This window comes from Anser cygnoides, chromosome 20 (assembly GCF_040182565.1).
Source record: "Anser cygnoides isolate HZ-2024a breed goose chromosome 20, Taihu_goose_T2T_genome, whole genome shotgun sequence".
NCBI classification, from domain to species: Eukaryota; Metazoa; Chordata; class Aves; order Anseriformes; family Anatidae; genus Anser; species Anser cygnoides.
Genome location: NC_089892.1, coordinates 2409382 through 2431049, shown reverse-complemented (window position 1 = coordinate 2431049; position 21668 = coordinate 2409382). Strand labels below are relative to the sequence as shown.

General features: G+C 47.2%; 1 protein-coding gene across 9 annotated transcripts in view; it reads left to right on the top strand.

The window, feature by feature from the left end:
• DAB2IP (DAB2 interacting protein) overlaps window positions 1–21668 on the top strand; it is a 226804-nt gene that overhangs the window by 111649 nt on the left and 93487 nt on the right. For all 9 annotated transcript variants that reach the window (XR_007160506.2, XM_048056591.2, XM_048056598.2 and 6 more), the window contains one exon: window positions 4782–4900. Coding sequence is in view for 8 of the 9 variants with exons in the window: in XM_048056591.2 (XP_047912548.2) it covers window positions 4782–4900 (119 nt within the window). In the remaining variant the exon portion in view is untranslated. The remainder of the gene's footprint in view (window positions 1–4781; window positions 4901–21668) is intronic.

Genomic DNA, 21668 nt, shown 5'->3' with positions numbered 1-21668 from the left:
CATTAAAAACAAATGGACAAAAACCTATTGTTCTAAAGCCCAGGGCAAAGACAGATCTGGTAGAAAAGATTTGCCCCCAGTTTTACTATAACTCTAAACTTATCCCTGGTATACTAGGAAAAAATGGACACCTGATATAAAATACTACATTACACATTTATACTTGCAGCAAGTACTTATTTATGGCAGTTTCATTATGAGTAGCGAAAAAAATTCTGACATCCTCTCATATCCCTTGTAGTTGAGATTTGCTTGAACAGAAACAAAAAGCTATGGAAGAACTGTAAAAATAACCCCATCTGTTCACTGGTTCCTCTGATATGTCTTTACAGCGTTTGTTCTGCGTAGTCTTTGGATGAGGACCTGAGCCAGGACTTCTGCCTGCTTCTGCAGTGTCCCAGCTCGATCAGCACTGTGCAGGTCCCCACGGCTCAGCCCCCTGCACACGCTCGCGCTTTGCCCCGTGCGTGTTTGGCCAGCCCTCCGTGCTCTGCTGGGTTGCTGGGCTTAGCAAATGCTGAGATGCCAGGACTCTTCCAAACAAAGCTGCACTTGAAGCATCCAGCTTGATTTATCATCTATCTGTCTTTCTATGTAATTTCACATATATTATGTTTCCATGGTGCTGACTTTTTACCTTTCAAACTTTATCATGTGGGTTCACTGCAAGTGAACATTAATGGTGTGGGAGTCAGCTCCAGATACGTGAGACTTGCATCATTACTTGATATTTAATAAAACAGGAGATCAGGAGACAGACTCAGGATTTTGCTGTCTTCCGTGCTGTATTCGTTTTAGCAGCCCTCCCTTTTTCTCTCTTTCCAGTTTTCTTACCCTTGGTCCAGAGCAAATGGAAGTACCCAGTTCCTGCATCTCAAAGGCATACAGCTCTGATCAGTTGGCACATATGCTTTTAAAGTATTATATACAAAATATTCAAATATAACAAATACTCTTTCAGGGTCTAGAGTAATTGGAAATGCTAATGTTGATAAGCAGGAAAAATTAAAATGAAAATCTTACCTTCCTCTGTTTGCAGCAAAGACAGTGGCATCAGATTTGGAGCTTGTCCAAATATGCACGAAACAAAAAAACAAATCACAGCAGACTTAATTGTCCTGCTTGGAATTGTGGCTGTCCTGTTCTGGCTTACATAGCAGTGGCTGTGATTAAGCCATTCCTCTAAAGGATTTGTTTAGTTTTTTCCCTGCCTCTTTTCTTTGCATCTTATTATAACTTCAGTCAGCTCTTCTGATTCGAGCGATTGTATTCTGGACTTGAGGATGGCAGAGTAAGAACTACAGAAACAAAACAAGAAAAGCAAGGCCCTTGCACCTAAAGAAGTGAAATCACGTGGCTGCACAGTAAGAACTCTGTGCACTCCTTTATTGCTAGGCTTGCTGAGTTCTGTGCCACGCTCCTCTGTGCGCTTTTATGCCTGGCAAACTTCCATACGACTGCGCAGCTTTGCCTGGTGCCGGATTCTTGACTAGAATGGTCTCTTTTCCAGTGACCCTAAAATATCTCATCTCATGCAGGAGAAATTAGGCTGTGCACAGGATGAATTTCTACAGTTAGTACCCCTGCTTGCATCTGAAAGGATTTCATGATTGACTTTATGCCCCCTGCCTACAAGGAAGTTAGCATTAGCCCAAGATTTGCTTCCTTGTATCCCAGCAGAACTTGAGAAGTCTTTGGGGCTAACCAAAGACAAATCTGTACTAAATGCAGCAGAAGCATTATTCTCGTTTGTGCAAATTTTGCACTAGCTCAGAATGCACTAACGTGTGCAGTGCCGCACAGTAGCAGGAGGTTGGGTTGTGCACTGCCGGCAGCGCTGCTCCAGCCCGGTGGCTGCTGAGCGCCCCGGCTGTGGTGGGACCGGGCTCTGCCCGCGGCTGCGCTGGGGCTCGAGTAAGGGCCCTCAGCACCACAGCTGGTGGCAACTCGTCATTTGCTGCTGCTGCAAATTTAGAAGGGATCTTTTGGCTCTTCAGATTTCTGTTTATTGTCATTAAATGCAGTCTATTAACTTCTGAATTAAACTTTCCAGGTTAGCAGTTGAACTTTCTCTAAGATGTTTTTCCTGGTGGTAGGTGCTGCCCACACATAGGAAGACACAATTCTGCCACGCACAGCTCGCAATATAAACTTAAAGGAGTATAAAGAACATGTAATATAAAGTGCCACACTTTAATTACTAGAAATCACAAGAATGCAATGAGGCTAGAGGAGTAGGCGATGTTCATAAGTTAGGATTAGCCTCATTCATGTAGAGATCAGGATCAAATGTGGTTTAAAGTCATAAACGAAGAAGAAATGGATGATGTACTTATGATCTCACCAGGCAAGCACGGCAGTTACACCCCAGGTTGGATTCTCTCTCCCTTGTCTTGCGGAGACCAGCTCCTCTCTCTTTTTCTCTTACCCCATGTAAAATTACAGAAGGCAGTAATTCACACATGAGAGTTCCTGCTATCTGGCGTGCACTATGGAGGTGCAGAGTATTGCTACAGCATTATAATTTATCAGCATTAAAATGTCTGACATATCATTCTCTCAATGAAGCTAGCAATGAAAACTGAAAATGGCACAGTGTGATCTCCTTCTGGTAGCAATGAATGTAAAAACAATGCGAAACAGAAGGAAAGTAATGTCTTATTGCAACCCTAAATTCTAATTTCCAAATCCTGCACGAATCATCTAACAGTTGTCGAGATGTGAAATATAAGGTAGTGAAAGAAAGCTGTGATCGTTTGTCACAGAAGGTCTTTGCTTTTTTCCTTCTCAATTCCCCATCCAGAGCTGAAAGACCTTAATAAGTGACTTGGTAATATTGTGACACGTTTGTGACTGGGCTGGCGGTGATAAGGGGCGGACACTGCTCACCAGTGGCATTTAGGGACATGTTGCATGGTTGGCCAGTTACATAGTTTTGGTTTTTGGTCCTTTCCTTCGCAGGAAGTTTTGGCTAGGCTCCATAGCAGGCAACCAATGGCCTGATCTAGCCAGAACAGGAGCATGAGGAGTTGGTATCAAAAGTATGATGCTGGCTGAGGTCCAAGTACAGAGGGAAATATCTTAGCGGTGTTCGAGGTAATGGAGGACATCCCCAAACCTGCTACTTCGGAGTCACATTGTTCTCTCCTGCTGTACCATCTGATGTTTCTCTTTAGCATAAAAATGAATTTCTGTAAAGGGTTTTATCACAGACAAACACTTCTGAAAGGCCTTTGTTATCTTTGGCGTTCCCTTCGTGTGAGGCGCGCGATGCAGCGTGTAACTGGATGGCCTGTGCTGCACATCGGGCTTTTTCAATCAAGTACGTAGGTCCAGAGCAATACTCAGTTCACATAAATGCATGTTACGCACCTCATTTGTAAGTAAAGTGGCACTTAATAAACGTGAAACACCTATCTAGATGTTTCAAATTCTTGATGCACTTACAAACAGGAAAGCCGCTTCCATAACAAGAGCTGCCCAGACTGCCCCGGGAGATTTTGCAACCTGAGAAAGACACAATGTGAGCTATGAATATCCGAGGTGTGGAAGGAGCATTTAAATAGCACCAACAAATGACAGGCTAGGTATAGGTCAGACTGTGATTATCTTTCTGCAAAACATATAAAGGAAATCAGTTTATAGAAGGGAGCTGCTAAGGGGTATGTGACCTATATCCCTTCCTTAGGGTTGATGGGAGAAACTGCTGGGACTCGTGGCGGGGGTCAGAGGAGTGCTCTGTGGGGACGTCTGGGATGCTGGCGTGGCACCCGGTGGGAAGATGCTGCTTCTTCTCACCTTGCCTTATGCCTGTCAAAATCGGTGCTTTTTCCAGTGGATATCTTACTCCCTCTCCTGGGGATGGGGAATGGAAGAGGCATGTGCAGAACCTCAGGTTGTGCGGGGATTTGCCAGGGATCGACCTGATTCAGTCTGACAGGGTGTAAAATGAGCGCTTCTTCGGGCTTCACCACAAACTCCTGGCTTGCCTTTAAAACACCACCCATTTTCCCTGGCTGACATGCTTTACCTCATGACTGTTCTCATATGCTGTAAGCGCTGGACACCACAGCAGTATTACGCTTTTTATTGCCTTATTTAGCCAAAAGATTAAATGTAATGTTCCGATTATGTCGAACATTAACTCCTAACAATAAGCAAATACCACATTAGAGGCTTTGCTACTAAAACGCGTGGCGCTGGCGCTGCCCCACGGCAGCCGCGACCTGAGCTCCGGGAGGCAGCGGGGAAGGCACCGTGCGGTCGGTGCAGGGCTCCCGTCCTCCTGCCAAGGTGCTGCCCACGGCCACATGCGTTGCAGGCCGTCTTTGTGTATCTCTGACGCCCAGCCAAGTCCCACCAGCCAGGGCTGGGAGCCCGGAGCCCGTCAGGCGATGGAGCTGGTGCCCGTCTCCCGCTCGCTGCCTGGGTGGTGCCGGCAGCCGGAGCCCCAGCCGCAGCCTTCCATGCGTCGGGCTCTGCGATGTGCTAGCCTCGTCTTTCAGACAGTATTTTTATGTGAGCTGATGGTTGCCTGGGTAACAGAGGCTTCGGGGAGTCTCGCGCCGACGCAGCGCCCCGGCCTCGGCGGGCGCTGGGAGCAGATGCTGGCTGCGCGGGGAGCCAGGGCGGCGAGGAGCGGCGCTGCCAGCGGGCGCGCAGGCAGGGGCTGCCCGGAGCCACCTGCCCGGCCGCGTGGGTGCAGGAGAGCAGGTCCAAGGCTCGCTCGCTCGTTCTCCTTTTTTTTTGTTGTAATTTAGTATTCTTGTCTCACCCCACAGGGGTTCCTCAGCCGTCGGCTTAAAGGCTCCATCAAAAGGACAAAGAGCCAACCGAAGCTCGATAGGAACAGCAGCTTCCGGCACATTTTACCTGGCTTCAGGAGCGTGGACAATGAAAGGTAAGGGGACGTTCCTGGGGGTGGGGAGGAGAGGGTGTGGGAGAGAGAGGACCAGGATATCGATTTTTCCAGGGCTTGTTAATATCTTGCTTATCTTATTCAGAGCAAGGGCCACGTCCCTGACAGAAGCGGACTTGCTTAATCATGATAGGGGTAATTTTAATCTGTTGGCGAGTACCCAGTGCAAGCCCTCCCTTCTGGGGTTAAATAGCGTGTACCGAGAAGCCCGTGTGATCTGCTGTCTTTTCCCCAGTAAATCCTAAGTTGATGCACCGGCATATAAATAGCACGGAGATGTAGCAGCCGAAGCCGACTGATGCGGGTGAAGGCGGGAGGAGAGGGACGCTCCCACAGCGGGTGCATTGAGCATTGCCGGGCTGCACGTTGTACGAACAATAACAACCGTAATCTCCCCAGATCCCTTTCTCCCCCTTCCACACACACGTCTCCAGCAGAGCCCCTGCCCGCTGTCATTACGCCACGATGGATGCCCGGCATGTGGCCGGAGCTGCCTTTCTGTCTGAGCCATGGCAGGATCCTTCAGTCCAGAAGGGATGTGTTGCAGGGAATATGCAGATGGATCGGAGGAAGCATTTGACATGGGATGGCCAGTACTGAAGTGAATTGCAAGCAAAATACAGGGGAAATGAGACCTTGTTTTTGTTCTTCAGCTCAGTTAGAGAGTAAAGCTCTTTAGTGGATTTCTGTGTATTTATGTGTACGTACATTTATGTCAGTGTGTGCATGAGACAGACACGTTTCTAGGTAAATTTGTGTGTAAATTCACATGCAGATCAAGGTCAGGGCTGGGTATGACAGGCTCCATTACTAGTCACAGAAACAAACTAGTGGTTTGCTTCCAAAAGGAAGCTCTTTAAACCTTACGTGAATCTCTTCAGAGAATGACACAGAAGTATTGAGATGCCAAGATAAGCCTTTGTCTGAAAAACATGCCAAATAAGACATGCACTGCTGTTATCATTTTGTAGCAGTGGTATTGTAAAATATCAGGACAGCACGTTAGAATCCACTGAGTGCATGCTTCACTTTCAGACAATGGCAACTTTTCCTTCTTTTTAGCTACTCTCACCCACTGGAGGGCCTGGGAATTTATGAAGCCCGCATCTGGATTTTTCCTTGGATGACCTAAGCATTTTCCTTCTGGATTTAGCAAGTAGAAGGATTGTGCTGGTCAGCGTAGAGTAATATTCCAGGGGTTACTATCTGAGACGGCAGAGTCGATGTGATTTCTGTGCTGCAGTTTTCACAGATGCTCAAAGTAGGGCACTGTGTTCCCTATGGAAGGCGAGTGAGGGAGCGGGGTGGCCAGGAGTCTGCCCAGAGTGCTGCTGCTTACCCCAAAACGGGCAAGCTGGACGATGTTTCTCTCTGTGTAGATGAGTTTTATTTCTTTCTGTGAATTGGCACTATAGGACTTGGGAATGAGCTGTTTGGCCAGCCCTGAAGCCAAAGTCATTTTTCCAAATGAAGCCTTGTATTTTCCCTGCTCTCCCAGCACAAGAAGCCTGGATCTTGCCAGGCAGTGTCCTTTCAGACAGAGCCCCATTTCCCAGAGCTTTTCTTTGAGGAGATTCACTGAATGGCTGTAGTGCATGTTCGGTGTAGAGTATACAAGGTGGGTTGGAGGAGAGGTAGCATTTGGCAGCCTTGAATAAACCCCAAGGATTTGCTTATGTGAGTATTTAGAAACTGAAAATGAAGGGCTTCAGGCATCACTCATAAACTTGATCTATGGTACGTAGACGCGGCCTGGTCTGGAGAAAACCATCTGGCACTCAGTAGATTTTGACAGCGAGCTGTTAGTTCCCTCGCCTTCCTAGCAGTGTCAGACCTATAAGTCAGCAAGTGCCTGCTGCAGAAGGCCTCGGCCTTAGGTGCTGCTCTCAGCGAGGTGAAAGAAAGCAGCAGCTGGGCTTCTCGGTCACCCTTCGAGGGTTTGGTTATGGAAGATAGTTTTATCTTCCTGAACATTCCTGTGCCTATTAAAATGCACAATGCATGCAGCTCTGTGTATGAAGGGGCTTGAGTCTTTTAGATCACTCTCATTCATTTTTTTCTGTTGTGCTTCCTTGTCTTTCTCAAAATCCAAGAACTACTTCAAAGAAGCATCCGGTATCAGAATAGTTACTTCTTAAATATTTGATTCTTGACTCCATCTTGTATTGAAGCTGATTGTCTGCAAACTGCTGCTCTTCTCCTGGAAGTGCCCATTGTAACACCGTACTGCTCTGGGGCTTTGTGGAATTTTTGCAGGTGATACCGTAGCAGAAATGAATAGTGCAATAAATGCAGACAAAACACTTGAGGTCGAAGTACTGAGCTATCGTAGATCATAAATGATTCTGTTACTTAGCTTCTGCGTATCTAAATCGGTGCTGTGGTCTCTCTCTTAGTATTTTTATTTTATTTTTTATGCTCTTCCTGCATGTCCTGTTTATCATGCTGTGTACAGCAGGTGCATGTCAATATCTGAAATGTGCACATACATGCACAGACAGCTAACTAGATGGACGTGACATGTATGTAGAGCAGAGAAGAGGCTATAAACATGCGCTTTTTAACCTGTGCTTGATTAATGTATGCATTTCAATACTTTATGTAAATTTAAAATGGCAAATGGTTACCTTCTACCACAGTGAGAAATTAGTACAATGTGCGTTTTGTAACAAAGCAAAACAAGGAAATACCTTTAAACATCGGAGGTGTCACAGAGTGTCTCAGTGGCACCCGTTCAGAATTGCCCTGTGGGATTTGGGTCAGTAGGGGCAGGTGTTCTGCCTTGCGGTGGCACAGAGAGAACAGCCAGGTTTCCAGCAGAGTCGTGCCGAGCTGCCCGTACAAAGCTTGGTTGTGGCATCCCAGAGAGGAGCTGCCAGTCCTGAAGTGTGGGGGGTTTGTCTCTGCGGAGCTGATGTACCACCTACAGGGGCCCATCTCCACTGCCAGGCACCTGTTTGTGGTACTACCGTGGGGTATGCATGGTCAGAGCAACTACGAAAACTCCAAGAATTCTGTCTTAGTAAAATTTGGCCAGCTATTTTATGTCTATGGAGAACATCTGAGGACTTGTTCAAAGCAGGGCGTTAGACAAACGCACTGGTTTTAGTCAAGCAGAGCTTACCTTTGTACAAAGCTCATGGTTATTTCTCATGGTGTTGGATTTTACATTGACTGAGAAGAGACTTTCGTTTGAAAAAGGTGCAATAAATTGCTTGTGCTAACTCCAGTAAATTACCACGGGGTTCACGTTGGTGCAGTAGGCCGGATTTTGCCATTCTTTTGCATGCTGATTTTTTTCTTGGAGCCCCATTACAGTAACAGTGATGCAATTATCGACTGCGAAGAGAAGCAGCAAAATCGGAGCAAGTCTAACTAGTGTCTGGTGTGAGAGGTGCATTAATCTGGTACAATCAGTTTATATAAGTGTGAGATTCAAAGGAGTATTGTGGAATGAGCGCGCCTTTCAATTTGTTGGCTAGTCAGATTGCTTGTTAGAGCTAAAGAAGGATTCCGTTAAACTGGCTTTTTGCTAACAATGTCTCCTGCATCCTGATTTATTACAGCAGCTAACGAAGTTTTTATCATGGAGCTCTGAATGTTTGTCTTTGTAGCGGCCTCTCTGGAATCGGCCACAAATCAAGCATTTGGCAGATGGATTGTTGTTAATTGGACCCACATTTCTCCGGCAGGCTGTGTGATGGAGCAGGCTCCTGGGCTGGGCTTTGGGCAGCCAGAGTGGGACCGCGGAACTGAAGGAGGTTCTGCTGCTGCACTTGGTAAATGTGTCGTTAGGGCATTTGGGATTGTTTTCGGGTGGTAGTGACCTGTTCCGGCGCTGCTGATGCTCTCTCACAGTAATCTTTTAAAAGTAATTTCTGAAAAAGAAAGCTTGCCAGGAATTTAGAAAGTCCATTAAATGGGGGTTGTTGTTTTTAAACCTAAATACATGAACGTGGTCCCATCTCCTCTGAAACTGGCAAAGGCCACCATAATTTTACACTAGGACTGAGAGGAGAGGGACACAATCACTTCTATGGGATGGATGCCTTCTGACTTTCTTGGTGAAAGATGAGTACTCTGAGTAACTAATTACTCTGATGTAATCCTGAAGTTGATCATTCCTAAACACACTTTTTCTGAGCATGCTTAGAATTCATTTAGAGCTGAGGGACACTCAATTAGTAACATTTGGGATTATTTTGCAAGGTTTTTTTTTTTTTTAATTCCAGAAGATAACATTCCATTTATGTTTTTTCTTGGCACTACAAAAGTCTGAGCATATGGCTGATTGTTAAATGAGCCTCAGCCTTGGAAGGGGAACAGCCATGCATCGGTAACACCAAAGACCTGCACTACTGTGACTCCCTCTTTAAACTATTTTTTTTTCAATCTCATCAAAAATTTCTGCTTATAACCCACAGAGGGAAGAGAAAGCATACAAGTCATGTACTGCAGAGCATTTAATTCCCAATGTGCTAACGCAGTCTGCGCTAAGGGTTTTCAAGCGTTCCTAACGTGGTTTTTTGATGCAATAGGAGAACATCAATAACTTATGAACATCTATGCTCGTACAGTAAACTTAGCTTGTGAGTTCTTACTAGATCTAATTATCATTTGGTTATTCCCAACAAACCCGATACGCCGAATATTTTTAGTTATGATGAAATCGGTTAAGGTTGAGGAGAACATGGTGACTGCTGCATCACAAAGCACGAAGAAGTCACTTTGATTCCTGTGGAAAGAGGAGTGACTCATCCTGCAGATCTGGGGCGCTGGCACAACGCACGGGGGGCTTTCAGATCTCTGGGAAAGGTGCTGGAGAGCTCGCTGGCTCTCCTGGCTCCTTACTTAGGTGGCATTAGCCACTGAAGCTTCCTAAGTTAGAATGGTAGGTGCACACTGCAGGGTTTTCATGATAACGAAAATATTTGAGGAAGCACCGCTGAGTTTGGATATGGAAACCATTCAGCACCATCAGCCATAACTGAAAAGCGAAATAAAATATCCTGCAAAGTCAGGAGCAGGAGCAGCCAGCAGGTACCGATGTCTGCGCTCCCGTGCAGCGGAGAACGGCCGGTCCCGCTCCACCCTGCAGCCGGGGAACAAACATGGGGAGCTCAAAGAGAAGCTCACAGATTCAAGGACGGTCTCAGGATTGCTGGCCTCATCTAGTGCCTGCATTTATATCAAGGCAACCTTGTCTAGGAATGTGCAAATCAACCTTTTAATGGGATTCCTTTGCAAAGTATTTCATGAACCAGAAAGTTAATTACTGATCTCCAATTAATGGCTGTGTTAGGAGGCTAGAGTGAAATCAGAGAACTGCTTTGAAGAAGAGATGCAGGAGGAAATTATCAGTTCTCCACAGAAACTCGTGTTGCTCGCCGCCTTCTTCATGGTAGTAGGAAGTTTAGGAAATAATATTCAAATATTTTTAAAGGGATAAAGCTTTTAATGGAAAGAGGGGGTTGGGAGTTTTCTCCTGGGAGACACTGAAGCAAAACCAAACAATCCTTTTTAGGGAAGAAAGGGTAATAGTCAGCTTTGTAAAAATAAGGTACATTTCCCTGATACAGGCAGTTTGGGTTTCCATCATGTTAACACGGGCACGTATTCCCTTTGGAATCAGCCGGGTGCCGCAGTGCGTGGCCGATGAGAGGCAGTGAAAGCGAGAGCACCTCCAGGTCCAGGTGGGCACGAGCGCTTCCTCTGCTCCTCTGCAGCCCCAGCAGTTGCAGCCAGGGCTCGACAAAGCTCAAGCGCTTCCCCATCAGCATCGTTTGCATGCCATTTTCTTCATTAAGGGAAGTAGAGCTCCAGTAAACCTGGAGGGTTGCAGATCAGTTGCACTGCTCTGCGCACGCAGAACTATTCGTAGAGCCCCAGTCAGCAATACGCTGCTCCCCTCAGCTAAAGCCATTTAGCAACCCCGAGAGGGGCAGAGACAGCCTGAAACCAACGGGGGGCTTTTCAGCTTCTCCCAAGGCAACAGCAAGGTCTCAGCCATTTCTCCTGGCAAATTTGTGTTAGTTACTTACATATATATATTCAGGCTTTTGCACATGGATGTGAATCTGTAATTTGTATCTGAGGCTACCCAGGGTAAATGTATTTGTCAGTCTCAAAGAAATATGTAAAGACCCTTATCCTGCATGTTCGAACATCCTAATTTAACAGGGAAGTCATCTAATATCTTTCAGTAAAAGACTGTCTTAATTCCTAGAAAGTTTTCAAGCTATTGTAAAATGTCAAGGGAAGAGCTAAGAAATTGGAATTACTTTAATAGCCTTACCCACTTTTCTCTGCCTCCCGGTTTCCTGACCGTCTAAACAAGCCCACCAAGTGCCCCACAGGGGTGCAGCGAGGACTTTGACTCGACTTGGAGTCATGTAGCAAAATTATAAGATCCTTCCTACTTAGGCATATGCAGCACTAGTGGGATAATTGGCTTCATGCATCTTACAATTAGCTTGCAAAAATATGTTTTGCATTCCTGACCTTTTCTCTATAAGCAAGGCCATTGTTTCACTGTCCTGCTTAATTACAAAATATAGTGTTGTGTGATGGTACAGATGACATCGTTGTGTCGTTGGCTCTAATTTGATGAGACATCATAATGGGGAGTTTTCATACTGAGGGCACTGAATTAGTGTAGCGTGAAGCCACATTTCTCTAAACCTACTAAATAAGGAGAAGTTAATTTTATGCTCTATCTTTTTGACGTTTGTAATCAAAGCATTGTATTGCAGCTGCAGATGGTTAGCATTTGAAGAATGTTTGGTAAATGCGTACAATCGGAAGGCATTGTTTCTGCAGTGGGAGATCAGGTTGATTAATGGACGGAAGGAGGCTGTCTTTCCTTTTACTCCTCGTGCAGGCTGAGCAGACAGCGTTGGCTCATTTGGCCGCTGCTTGGCCGAGGTGCTGGGTGCAGCAGTGGGCACCCCGGGGTTACAAGCTGACGGTCCCGTTCCTCTCCTTTCTGCAAAGCCTCTGAGCAGGGGCGGCGGTTAAGTTGCGTTGTGGCTGATGGTGTCTGGATATCCTGCAGATGGAAGGCAGATACTGCTACGCCGCTGCATTAACGTTTTGTTTTCAAACAGACCATTTATTCTGACTTTGCCCTGTTGAGATATTCATGTGCATGAATTTCAGTGCAATTACATTAGCATTACTCTTCATGTCAATAGACTCAAAGAAAAAAAAGAAAGGAAATGCCATCACTACAGCTTTTATACCAGAAAAGGCTTTCTGTTAGTTCAAGGCCCTTCTGCTTTTTTGTTTTGTTTTGTTTTAGTTATTTTTTGTTTGTGACAAAACTAAGATACTTCTTTCCCAGGCTTAAACAGTCTAGCACACAATGAAAACTGCTGCTGCTGAAAACACTACGTTGAAACGGAAAGGATCAGCCTTCCTTTCCCCAGCCCACGGGCTCCCCTCGCAGCATATCCAGCCATCACAGGCTGAGGAAGGCCAGCGAGTCAATTCAGTGGGAAATTATTATTTGGGGTGGGGGTGTCAGTTTGGTTAGGGCACTGAGCCAAGTCGTGTAACTGCAGAGCAACGGGAAGGTGGCGGAAAAAGCCCTTTCCTTTCAGTGGCAGCATGCAGTCGCATTTAATTAGCCAGGCCATCGAAGTGTGCTCCCGTTTGTGCCCCTGCAGGCAGGGCAGGGGCACCCGCCTGGTCTGCTGCAGGTTTCCCTCTCTCAGAATGGAATTTCCCATCTCAGGGAAGTTACAGTGCTGGATGCACCAGATTTTTCCGTCCTCTACTCATCACTTGTGTTGGCAATTAGTATTAGCAATAGGAAGGAGGAAGTGCTTAAAATCAAGTTTAGCTGTGTTCTTTATTGAAACTGCGAGGCTCGGATTTGAAGGTCTGTGTGAGGGGCGAAGACGGAGCTGTAAGTGAGCATATAACGGAGGTGGGCAAGGTTTTCAAGCCTTTGTTCCGAGTGCTGGAAGACGCAGCTGTCTGACATGTATATCTTGTTATCCCATTTCATATTGCAGTGGTGGTGCACAGAAATCCGCTGATTGTAGCTGGAGGCAGCCCGTGTGCTGAGCTCGCTGCCAGCAGCCAGTTGTACGGAGCGCTGGATGTAATGATGTTCAGGACTTGTGAATACGAAATAACTATGTCAAGTTCATCCATCAGCTAGGAGGGGAGAAAAAAACAAGCAGAGGAAAAATGGGCTCCTCTGTCCTTCCTCCTTCCCGTTCTCCTTGATAATGCCTTATGATATGGGGCCTCTCGTGAAATGATTAGTAGGGAGATTTCAAGAACGTTGTTCACTTGTGGGTTATCTTCTTATAATGCTGGTATTATGATCTTGTTTACCTCATTGGCAGTGTGTATGATTTTAATTTTCAGTACAATTACAGAACATCTCACTTATGTTCACTTCAGCAAAATTCAGGTCAGGTGTGATGAAAAAAAACAAGAACTGATTTTAATTGAATTAAGGCAGTGCATTTTAGCTAGAATTAAAATATAATTTGTTTTAAAAAAATACGTAGCTGATTTGAATAAAAGCCAGAAATATGAATTTGGTTTTAATCCACGTGTGTTACGTAAGTAATTGTGTGAGACAGGGATGTGGCACGCGTTGCACATGACTGATGGTGTGCAGGAGGGTGGCATTCATTCACGAAATGATGCCAACGTATTAGTAATTATAAAGCCATGGGTATTATATCAGGCTGTCCCCTTTGCTCACATTTACAAATGTCTCTGGGATTATGTTGGCCCTGTGCAATAACCCCCGTGCTCCATTGCTGGTACATGAGAGATTACACACAGCCCCGATTTGAAGCATTCGGTGCTTCTTCCCCATAGGAGTCCCTCTGCAAAGTAGTCCTGCGGTAGTTAACGGGTGATTTACATAACTCTGTTGTATGCACCTTGAATAATTAATATTTTGCTTTCCTTGCTGTGTGGGGAGCTTTGTTCTGTAGTGGATGTGTGGCTATATAGTCGCACTCCCAATGATACCCATATATACATGAAAGTAGGACGATTCACGTGTGTTTTGGAAGAGGTGAGCAGAAAATTATAAAAAAATCTCATTGCTTCTGAGCACTGAAATGAAGGGCTGAGGGCTGCTTGTAGCTCACCGCAGGATCTGCTGCTCACATTCCCTGGGCACGATGCCGCTGGGCCCGAAGGAAGGCTGAGCCTGCGCTGGGGGCCGGGGCCGCAGAGCAGCCTCCTCCTGCTGTCGCCTGGCCCTGGCGAGGAGCAGCACGTCCCCGGGCTGCCACCCGTCGGGCTGCCATCGGCTGCCACCTCAGCACGGCATTTCCCTCCAGGCCCAGGAAGGTTCTGCAGGTAGGGCAGGGCAAAGCAACCGCGCTTTGACCGCTTTTCTCGGTTCTCCAGTGCTCTTGAATCTGTAGGATGAAGAGTCTGGAGCGCCAGAGATGTGTGTGGTATTTTCAGACACAGCAGAAGATGTGTCTTGCTGCCTCGTGTCATCTGAGCAGTTTTAGTCCCGTATATTGCTAAAAAAGAGAAATAATTTGAATTCAGATTTTGAGTTGCTTGAATTTGATGGTACTTGGATCGAAAGGTTTGGTTTCAGGCTGTTGTAAGAGGAGGGACATGTGCAGCGCAGCATTTCCCCTACACACTCACACTCTGAATCAATAGAGAAGGCCGAGGTCTGACATTCAGCTGCTTGGGAGCTGTCTTTTGTTTTAACTTTTGTGTTTTCAGAACACCAGCTTGGCGTAGTTTTACCACCACATTGCGATATTTTTTCTCTTTTGCTGTGTGCTGAAATGCATACTTTAAGACTGTACCTTCTAGTCACTGACACGTCATTGTTCATGATCGTGGCACTTCCACCACAGCTTTTATTGATGCCCCACGCCAACGCGGAGGGATAGGTTTTGGCAGTGGCTGGCTGGGCAAGCGCAGAGGGTTTGACCCAGAAGCTGCAAGGAGTGGGGAGCCACCGGGCTGCGCGTGTCGGAGAGCCCTCGGGGTGCGTGCCCGGGGGCACCGCTCCGTGCTGCCCGTGGGCTGCCCGAGCTGCACATCGCGCCTGCGGAGGCGCTCTGCATGAAGCCTCTCTCGCTCACCCAGAATTAATTATTCACTGATCATCGCTCAGACCTTATGGATTAGGGAGCAGGGAGGAGGGTTGGCAGGGGGTGGCTAGAAGATAGAGCAATTTGGATTGCAATTAGTATTTCATTTCTTTCCTTATTCCCTGTTTGCTTAAATTGGAGATGGCATGTTAGAACCAAGCAAGGATTGATGTCCCAGCAGTGGAAGTTCCCTGTGCACCAGAATCTAGCAAATCCACTGCAGTCTGTAAGCTCCCCAAGGAGATAAAACACTCAGTCAGTCTGAGGAGCTGAAACGTTAGGGGAGCAAGTTTTGTATAGGAAATGTTGCAAAGGAGCAGATGTGCCCAGCCTGCCAAAGCAGGAAAACTTCACTGGCAATATCATACCCGTTTAATAACAACATTTAGATGTTGTCTCTCTCCATCCATTACCTGTCTTCCTTCCTGCTTGAGCTCCATGAGTACGCTCCTTGCTAGGAGTCTTTTCTGGGGCCTGCAGCTGTGGCAGGTCCCTGATGGACACAGCAGCCTGTCTGGTGAGCAGTCCTGCAGCAGACAGCGTGACCCCAGCCCACCGGGTGCATCGCGGAGTCGTGGAGAATGAAATTTTACATTTAGCCATTACAAAAATGTTAGCCGGCAGTTGGGAGTCTGCTTTACTGGTGAGATTGTGTCTAATGTTGAAACCTCAAGGGGATTTTTTGATTACACCAGTAACCACAGTCTGGGTCACACTTTGCAATAATTACCCTGACGTCTGAAAGGTTGTTAGAAAGTCCCTAGAGGAAGGGGCCCAGATGCACTGCAGAAGAATTTAGAGGTATATGCTGGCAAACCTTCAGCACTTAGAGATTTATTTAAGTTAGCTCTTTTAATTGCTTTCTTGCATCCCTCTTCTATTATAAGCTCTATGAGCCATTTAGGGAAGTAAGTCTAGCTAACATTAATCTCCTCGATCCTTCTTCCTTTAACTAGTTACTTCTGGCTTCATTTACACAGGCGTCAGAGCCCTATGGAGTGGGTGATAATTCTGATTCTGTTTTAACATGTTCTAACTGAACGTGTAACTTAAGGAAAAGTCATCAGCTGACTCCTGTGTGATTTTTGTTTAACTCCCATCTCTTAAACGTGGCTTATGATCTGTGTATAACATAACTGCTTCCCAAGACTGTCGGCAGCTTCCTTGATATGTATTCATAAAGCAATTCCAGGTCCTTGAGTGAGACCTGCAAGAAAAGGGCAAGGAATGATTTGTCTTTGTTTCATTATCACGGCCCTTTTGTACCTGTTTCCGGCATGCACCGGAGAGCTTTCCAACTTGATGCCTTCATATCTACAGCTCGCTCTTTGTGCAAACCAAGGCAGGGTGTTTTGCCCTCCTTAGATAAAGTCACTCACGTTGAGGTTCTCACTAACCTGATGAGCCTCATTCCCAGCCCCCTCACAGCAAGCAGAGCCTCTGCACACCCCTCGGTCAGAGCAAATATTCTGGTAGCAGGGGAGTGACAAAGCAGAGTGACAGGAGCTCGCCCGAGGAGCCCAGTGCCTGGTGCCAGTTTGTGGCTGGCTTATTCCCTGGGTTGAGAGCTTGGTTATCTCTTCGAAATGCTGTTTTAAGTCTCATTGTCTTAAAAACAAAAATCCCATTGCAGCCTTGTGAAGTTTTTGTTCTCGATTACCTCTTGTATCAGTGAGTGCTGCAAACACAGTGAGATATATGATACATAAATTATAACACTAATATTTTTAAATCTATTGTTAGTTGTCTTTCATCTTTGTTATCTCTTCCTTGGCCATTTTAGTAAAAGGCAGTAAGTAGAAAGAGACAGTTTATTTCTTATTTCACCATTCATTATTTGCTGATAATTCGCTAAGAGGACATCTGTCGTGCCATCTCTCCTTGTCTTTTCCAGCTAAAGAGACTCCTCTCGCTCCCCCCCCACGCAGTCCCCGTGGTTCCTCTCACCTCTTGAGGCTTTCCGCAGTGAATCCGGTGCACGTGCACGTGCGGGCTGCTGCTGGAAGAAGCACCGTTTGTACACCTTTCTCCTTGAAAGCACTGGCACGTCTGTTCTGTGCATCCCTCAGACAGGCGCCTTGGGGAGCTGAGCGTGAATGTGTGTGTGCGTGAGCATGCATCACCTCTTCAGTAACACCCTTCCTAGCTTTGGAGCTCTTCTGGGGTGTGCATCCAAGAAGCACATGGGTACCTGGCCCAAGCTAGGCACAACACAGCACAAGGGTGGGGGAGTGCTGGCAGCTTCTCCCCTGGACACCATCTCCAGGGCCCCCAGGGGACACTGGCTGCAGGGCTCTGAGCCGCCGGGCGCTTCCTCAGCCCGGGCGCAGCGCGACCTGCTGCCTTTAGTCCAGCCTCCTCCCTTTCCGTCGCTGAGGCTCCTCGTCCCTTATTGCCTCAGAGGAACATATCTTTTTGTTAAAATGAAGTGATAGAGAGTCAGCATTACACAGAGGAATGAGTTATAAAATAATGGGGCTAATAAGCATGTAAAATAACCTGACTGTACAAGAGCGCAGTCTGTGGAACAGCAGCTGCCGCAAATATATTCAGGTTATCAGCGCGCGGCTATTTTGTGCTGAGAGGGCTTAGGTGTAATGAGAGTTACTGCATCATGGGAACTCTTGACAATGAATAGTGACATTTTCCAATAACAACTTTTAGAAATGAAAAGGCCCCCTGTACAAGCGCCAGGCTGACTGACAGGCTGGGGAAATCCTCTCCCTGCCCTCGCCCCAGGTGCAGCGCACGCGGCGCTCGCAGCTCCTCCCGCACCTCCGGACACCGCGCCTCGAGCCTGCAGGGCCCCGCAAGCAGCAGCCCGGCTGCTTTGCCCCGCTGCTCCCCGGCCTATGCGCACCCTGGGAACACCCCAGGGAGCTGGGTGGGTGGCACTGGGAGCATTGGGTGCCCACTGCTGGGACCTGGGCTCGGGTCACCAGGCTGCTGCCAGGCAGCCGGCTGCTAGCTCCTGGTCCTGCTCCAGCCCTGCGCCAGAGCACCTCTAGCCCGGCACCACTACCTGTGCTTTGAAGTCTCATCAGTAGTTCCCTGGGCTAATTGTTCTCGCCTCGGTGTTCTAAAATTCACATTAGATTTTTTTTTTCCTTTTTATTTTTGTTTAATTAAAATGCAAAAAAGGTTTCGACTTGAATAATTGCACCACCAACCCAATCATAGGTCTGAAGGTTTTGGAAGAATGAAGTTCCCTTTGAACATTTAAATCAATTCCCTAGTTCCTCATCTCACCGAGCCCATTGTCCTCCTTTGCTCCAAATCAGCACGTGCCATTCTTGCTCCTGACTCCAGTGAGTTCCAGCTGGCCGAGAGCAGCGTGTCAGTATTTTCAGGATCAGAAGAGTGCTGTATCACCTGCATCCCTGGCATTTTTCTTTCCTCCAGTGTGATGTGTTAAAACCACATACCTTGTCACCAAGAAGCTAAAAATGTGTCATTCAGCTCTGGGAGTAGTTTCTCTGGACGCACTTCTTCCTGTTGTATTTTTTTTCTTTCTATAAATGTCAGTGCGTAAGAATGTGGGATTAAATTTGGTTCGTGCTCTTGGCATGTAGTATATAAAGAATAGCTGAACTGGTTGGTATCAGTTAAATATATTGGAGAAATTGAGTCCTCCTAATTGTATTCATCCTGATAATTGAATAAAATAAAAATAAATCTTCAAAACCTATTGTATGATAGAGTTTAGGGCAGGCCAACCATTTCAAAAAGTGGTTAATAAAAACCCTAATAAATATTGTGAACTGCCTTTGCAGCTATTCCTGTGATCTGACCATTGTTTCACAATTATTTAACACCCATTTGTAAACCTTAAAAATTATATTCATTTTGTACAGTCTCTCATGAAAAATGTATTCAGAATTCTTCATTAATTTTTCATTGAAAAATTGAGTGAGTAATCACCTGCCAAAAATTAATAAGTCTACATCCAACACTTTTGAAGATTACTTACACTGGGCTATTTTGCCCAGCGATTTTATCTACCACTTGTATCCAAAAGTACACTGGGAAGTGTTTTGTCGGAGCTGAGTGTCCAGCTCTGGGCAGTTTGGAGGTCGTGGAGCTCCGAGGCAGCGGTGTTGCGGCCCCTGTCCGTGGGTTCTCCTAGCGCACATCTTTGCGCTGCCCGTTCCTGTGATGCAGGAGGTCACATTATTCCTTGGCAATAAGTTTGCCAAAAAATCTAGCCGTTCTGTTAGGATCGTAAGCCGGTATCTGTTGCTGAGCTGAAACAAGCTGAGAATCTGCTCAATGGTGACTGGTGAGATTGCATAATTATGGCTTACACAACGCTCACGTGCAAAGAAGACAGGGAACCGGGATGTGGGATGGATTGGGGAAGTCTGCTTTGTACCGCTTTCATCTCTAGTATTCCCCACTAAAGGAATTCCTGCTGCCGCATTTAGTAACACATATATCTGGTTTCTGCTTTCTGGAGAAGGCGGGAAGGAACGCGGCTGGTTTTGCCCGGAGCTTAGGGAATTGTTGCTGTTACCCTGCTAGATAAAGACTCGCAAAGGCGATGGCTCCCCCTGAGCCCACGTCGTGCCTCACCGGCCTCGTTCCCCGGCGTGCGAGGGAGTGATTTCCCCCAGCAACAATCGGCCATTGCAGCTCGTATTTTAAATAACGTGCAAATAAAACAGGCTGCTTCCAAACACGCTCCTGCTCCGGAGCCTGCAGATGGGCAGCGCTTCGCCTCCCGCCTGGCTGCTCGCTGCTGCTAAATATAGCGCCGGGGGAGCCGGCGGGTGCTGCGCCGCGGCCCACCGGGGACGGGGCTACAGCGAGCGCGTCTGTGCCGGCGAGTGCTGGAGGCTTTCAGCACAGACCCAAATGCAGCAAATCAGAATAATTTCTCCATTGTGATTTCTGCTTTGTCTCTGCTTTTTCTCCTCCGTTCTCCGTCGCTGCCCTTGCTCTCGCAGCCGGGGAGCTTGGAACAGCAACGCGGGAAGCGCCTGAATGGCAAATCCTTTCCTAGCAAAGAGGGTGGGATTGTTACTTACTTATTTTATGTTTTGTTAATATGACTGGAATACAAATGGGGCTTTAATGCCCGGGGGCCTTGCATTTTTGGAGTAATTCCTTATGACACGTGTCAGACTCTGTTTTATTCAGGTGGGTGGTATGATATTAAACAATAAAGCAAGCTTGCGTTTCTCCGCAACTGGATTTATGTGCACGCTCTGGCACAGAGGTGCTTATTAGTAGAATGTCGTACCCACGCTGGCTGTACCCAGCCCGAAACATTCTGCAAATACCATGTGGGCCTTAAGAGAAATCGCCTTAAATCAATCAGCAGCCTAACGCCAGCGTCCTTTCTGCCTTATCCTTCGTCCAGGCAAGGATGAGGCTGCAAGAGACATTCCTTAAGTAATGCTCCAGATGAAATGCTCGTGTCTGAATGGAATATTGATTTTCTAATTGCTGTGCTGCTGTTAAATGAGTCGTTAGCGGAGAGTCGAGGGAAAGCAAACTCAAATGTATTGCAAGCTAGCTTTGGTGTGTCTGCTAAACACACGCAGGGTGTTAATGCGTGAAACTCAACAAATGGAATAAGGTGGGGTTTGTCTGTACGGCACAGAGAGGGCAAGAGAGACTCACCGGTGGGACAGGCCTGTTCCCTCACAAAGCACAAAGCAGCCTCTCAGCTTCAGATGTTCCTGCTGCAGCCGGGGAGGAGACCGACCGCAGCGGTGCCGGGAGGGGGTCAGTCACTCTGCATCATCCCGCATGGTCGCCCTGCGCCCCTCCAGGCTCGGCAGTGCCGGATGGGGTTATCTGCTCCTCACACACAGGCAGGACAAAGTATCTTTGCTTCCGTGGTATGGGTTTGCTGCCGCATGAGAGCTGCCAGATGGACAGTCCCCGGTTCGCCCCCCGGCAGCAGCAGCCCCAGCCGACAGCCGCGGAGCGCGCAAGGGCGAGCACGGGACCACCCCTGGCGAAAGCGGTCCTGAGCCCTCTGCGGGGTGCGCGCCGGCTGGGCAGCAGCTGCGGGATGCGCCCCTCGCCCCGTCTGCCAGCTGAGCTCGGGATTGAATCGGTGACCTGGATCTTCCTTGTGGCGTTGCCTTTTAGCAGTCCCTAGGAGCAATCGGCGAGAGCTGCTCTGCTCGGGCTCTTTGAAAGCCTCTCGTGAGGCCCTGGCTTTGGAAAGTCAAATGCAGGCTGCACGGCGAGATCTTTATTGCAAAGGCACTTCTTGGGACAATGGAAACAACTATCAGCTGTACCACATCTAGCCAACAAATAATATTTCTTAGTTCCGTTTCAGAAAATACAGCATATGTTTATGTGGTTGAACATATCCTCGTAGGTGAAAAATAGCTTCTTTATTTTTCTGACGATTAAAATGCCAAATCAACTAATTGCTTTTCTTTGAAAATGTCTACCGCATAAAGCACATACTCTCCCGGTGAACTAAATTGATTTATATTCAGCCATTAATTCTTTATAGCCCATAATCTGCAGAACAACAAAGCTAGTCGGAAAATGTGTCCTGTTAAGGGGCAAACAGCTTCCCGAGCAAGAAGGAAACGCGTTGGCGTGGAGGAGAAGTGGGGTGTCGCCGAGGCGCCGTGGCTCTGGCGCCGTGCTGGGTACGCACAGACCGCGGGGACAGGCCT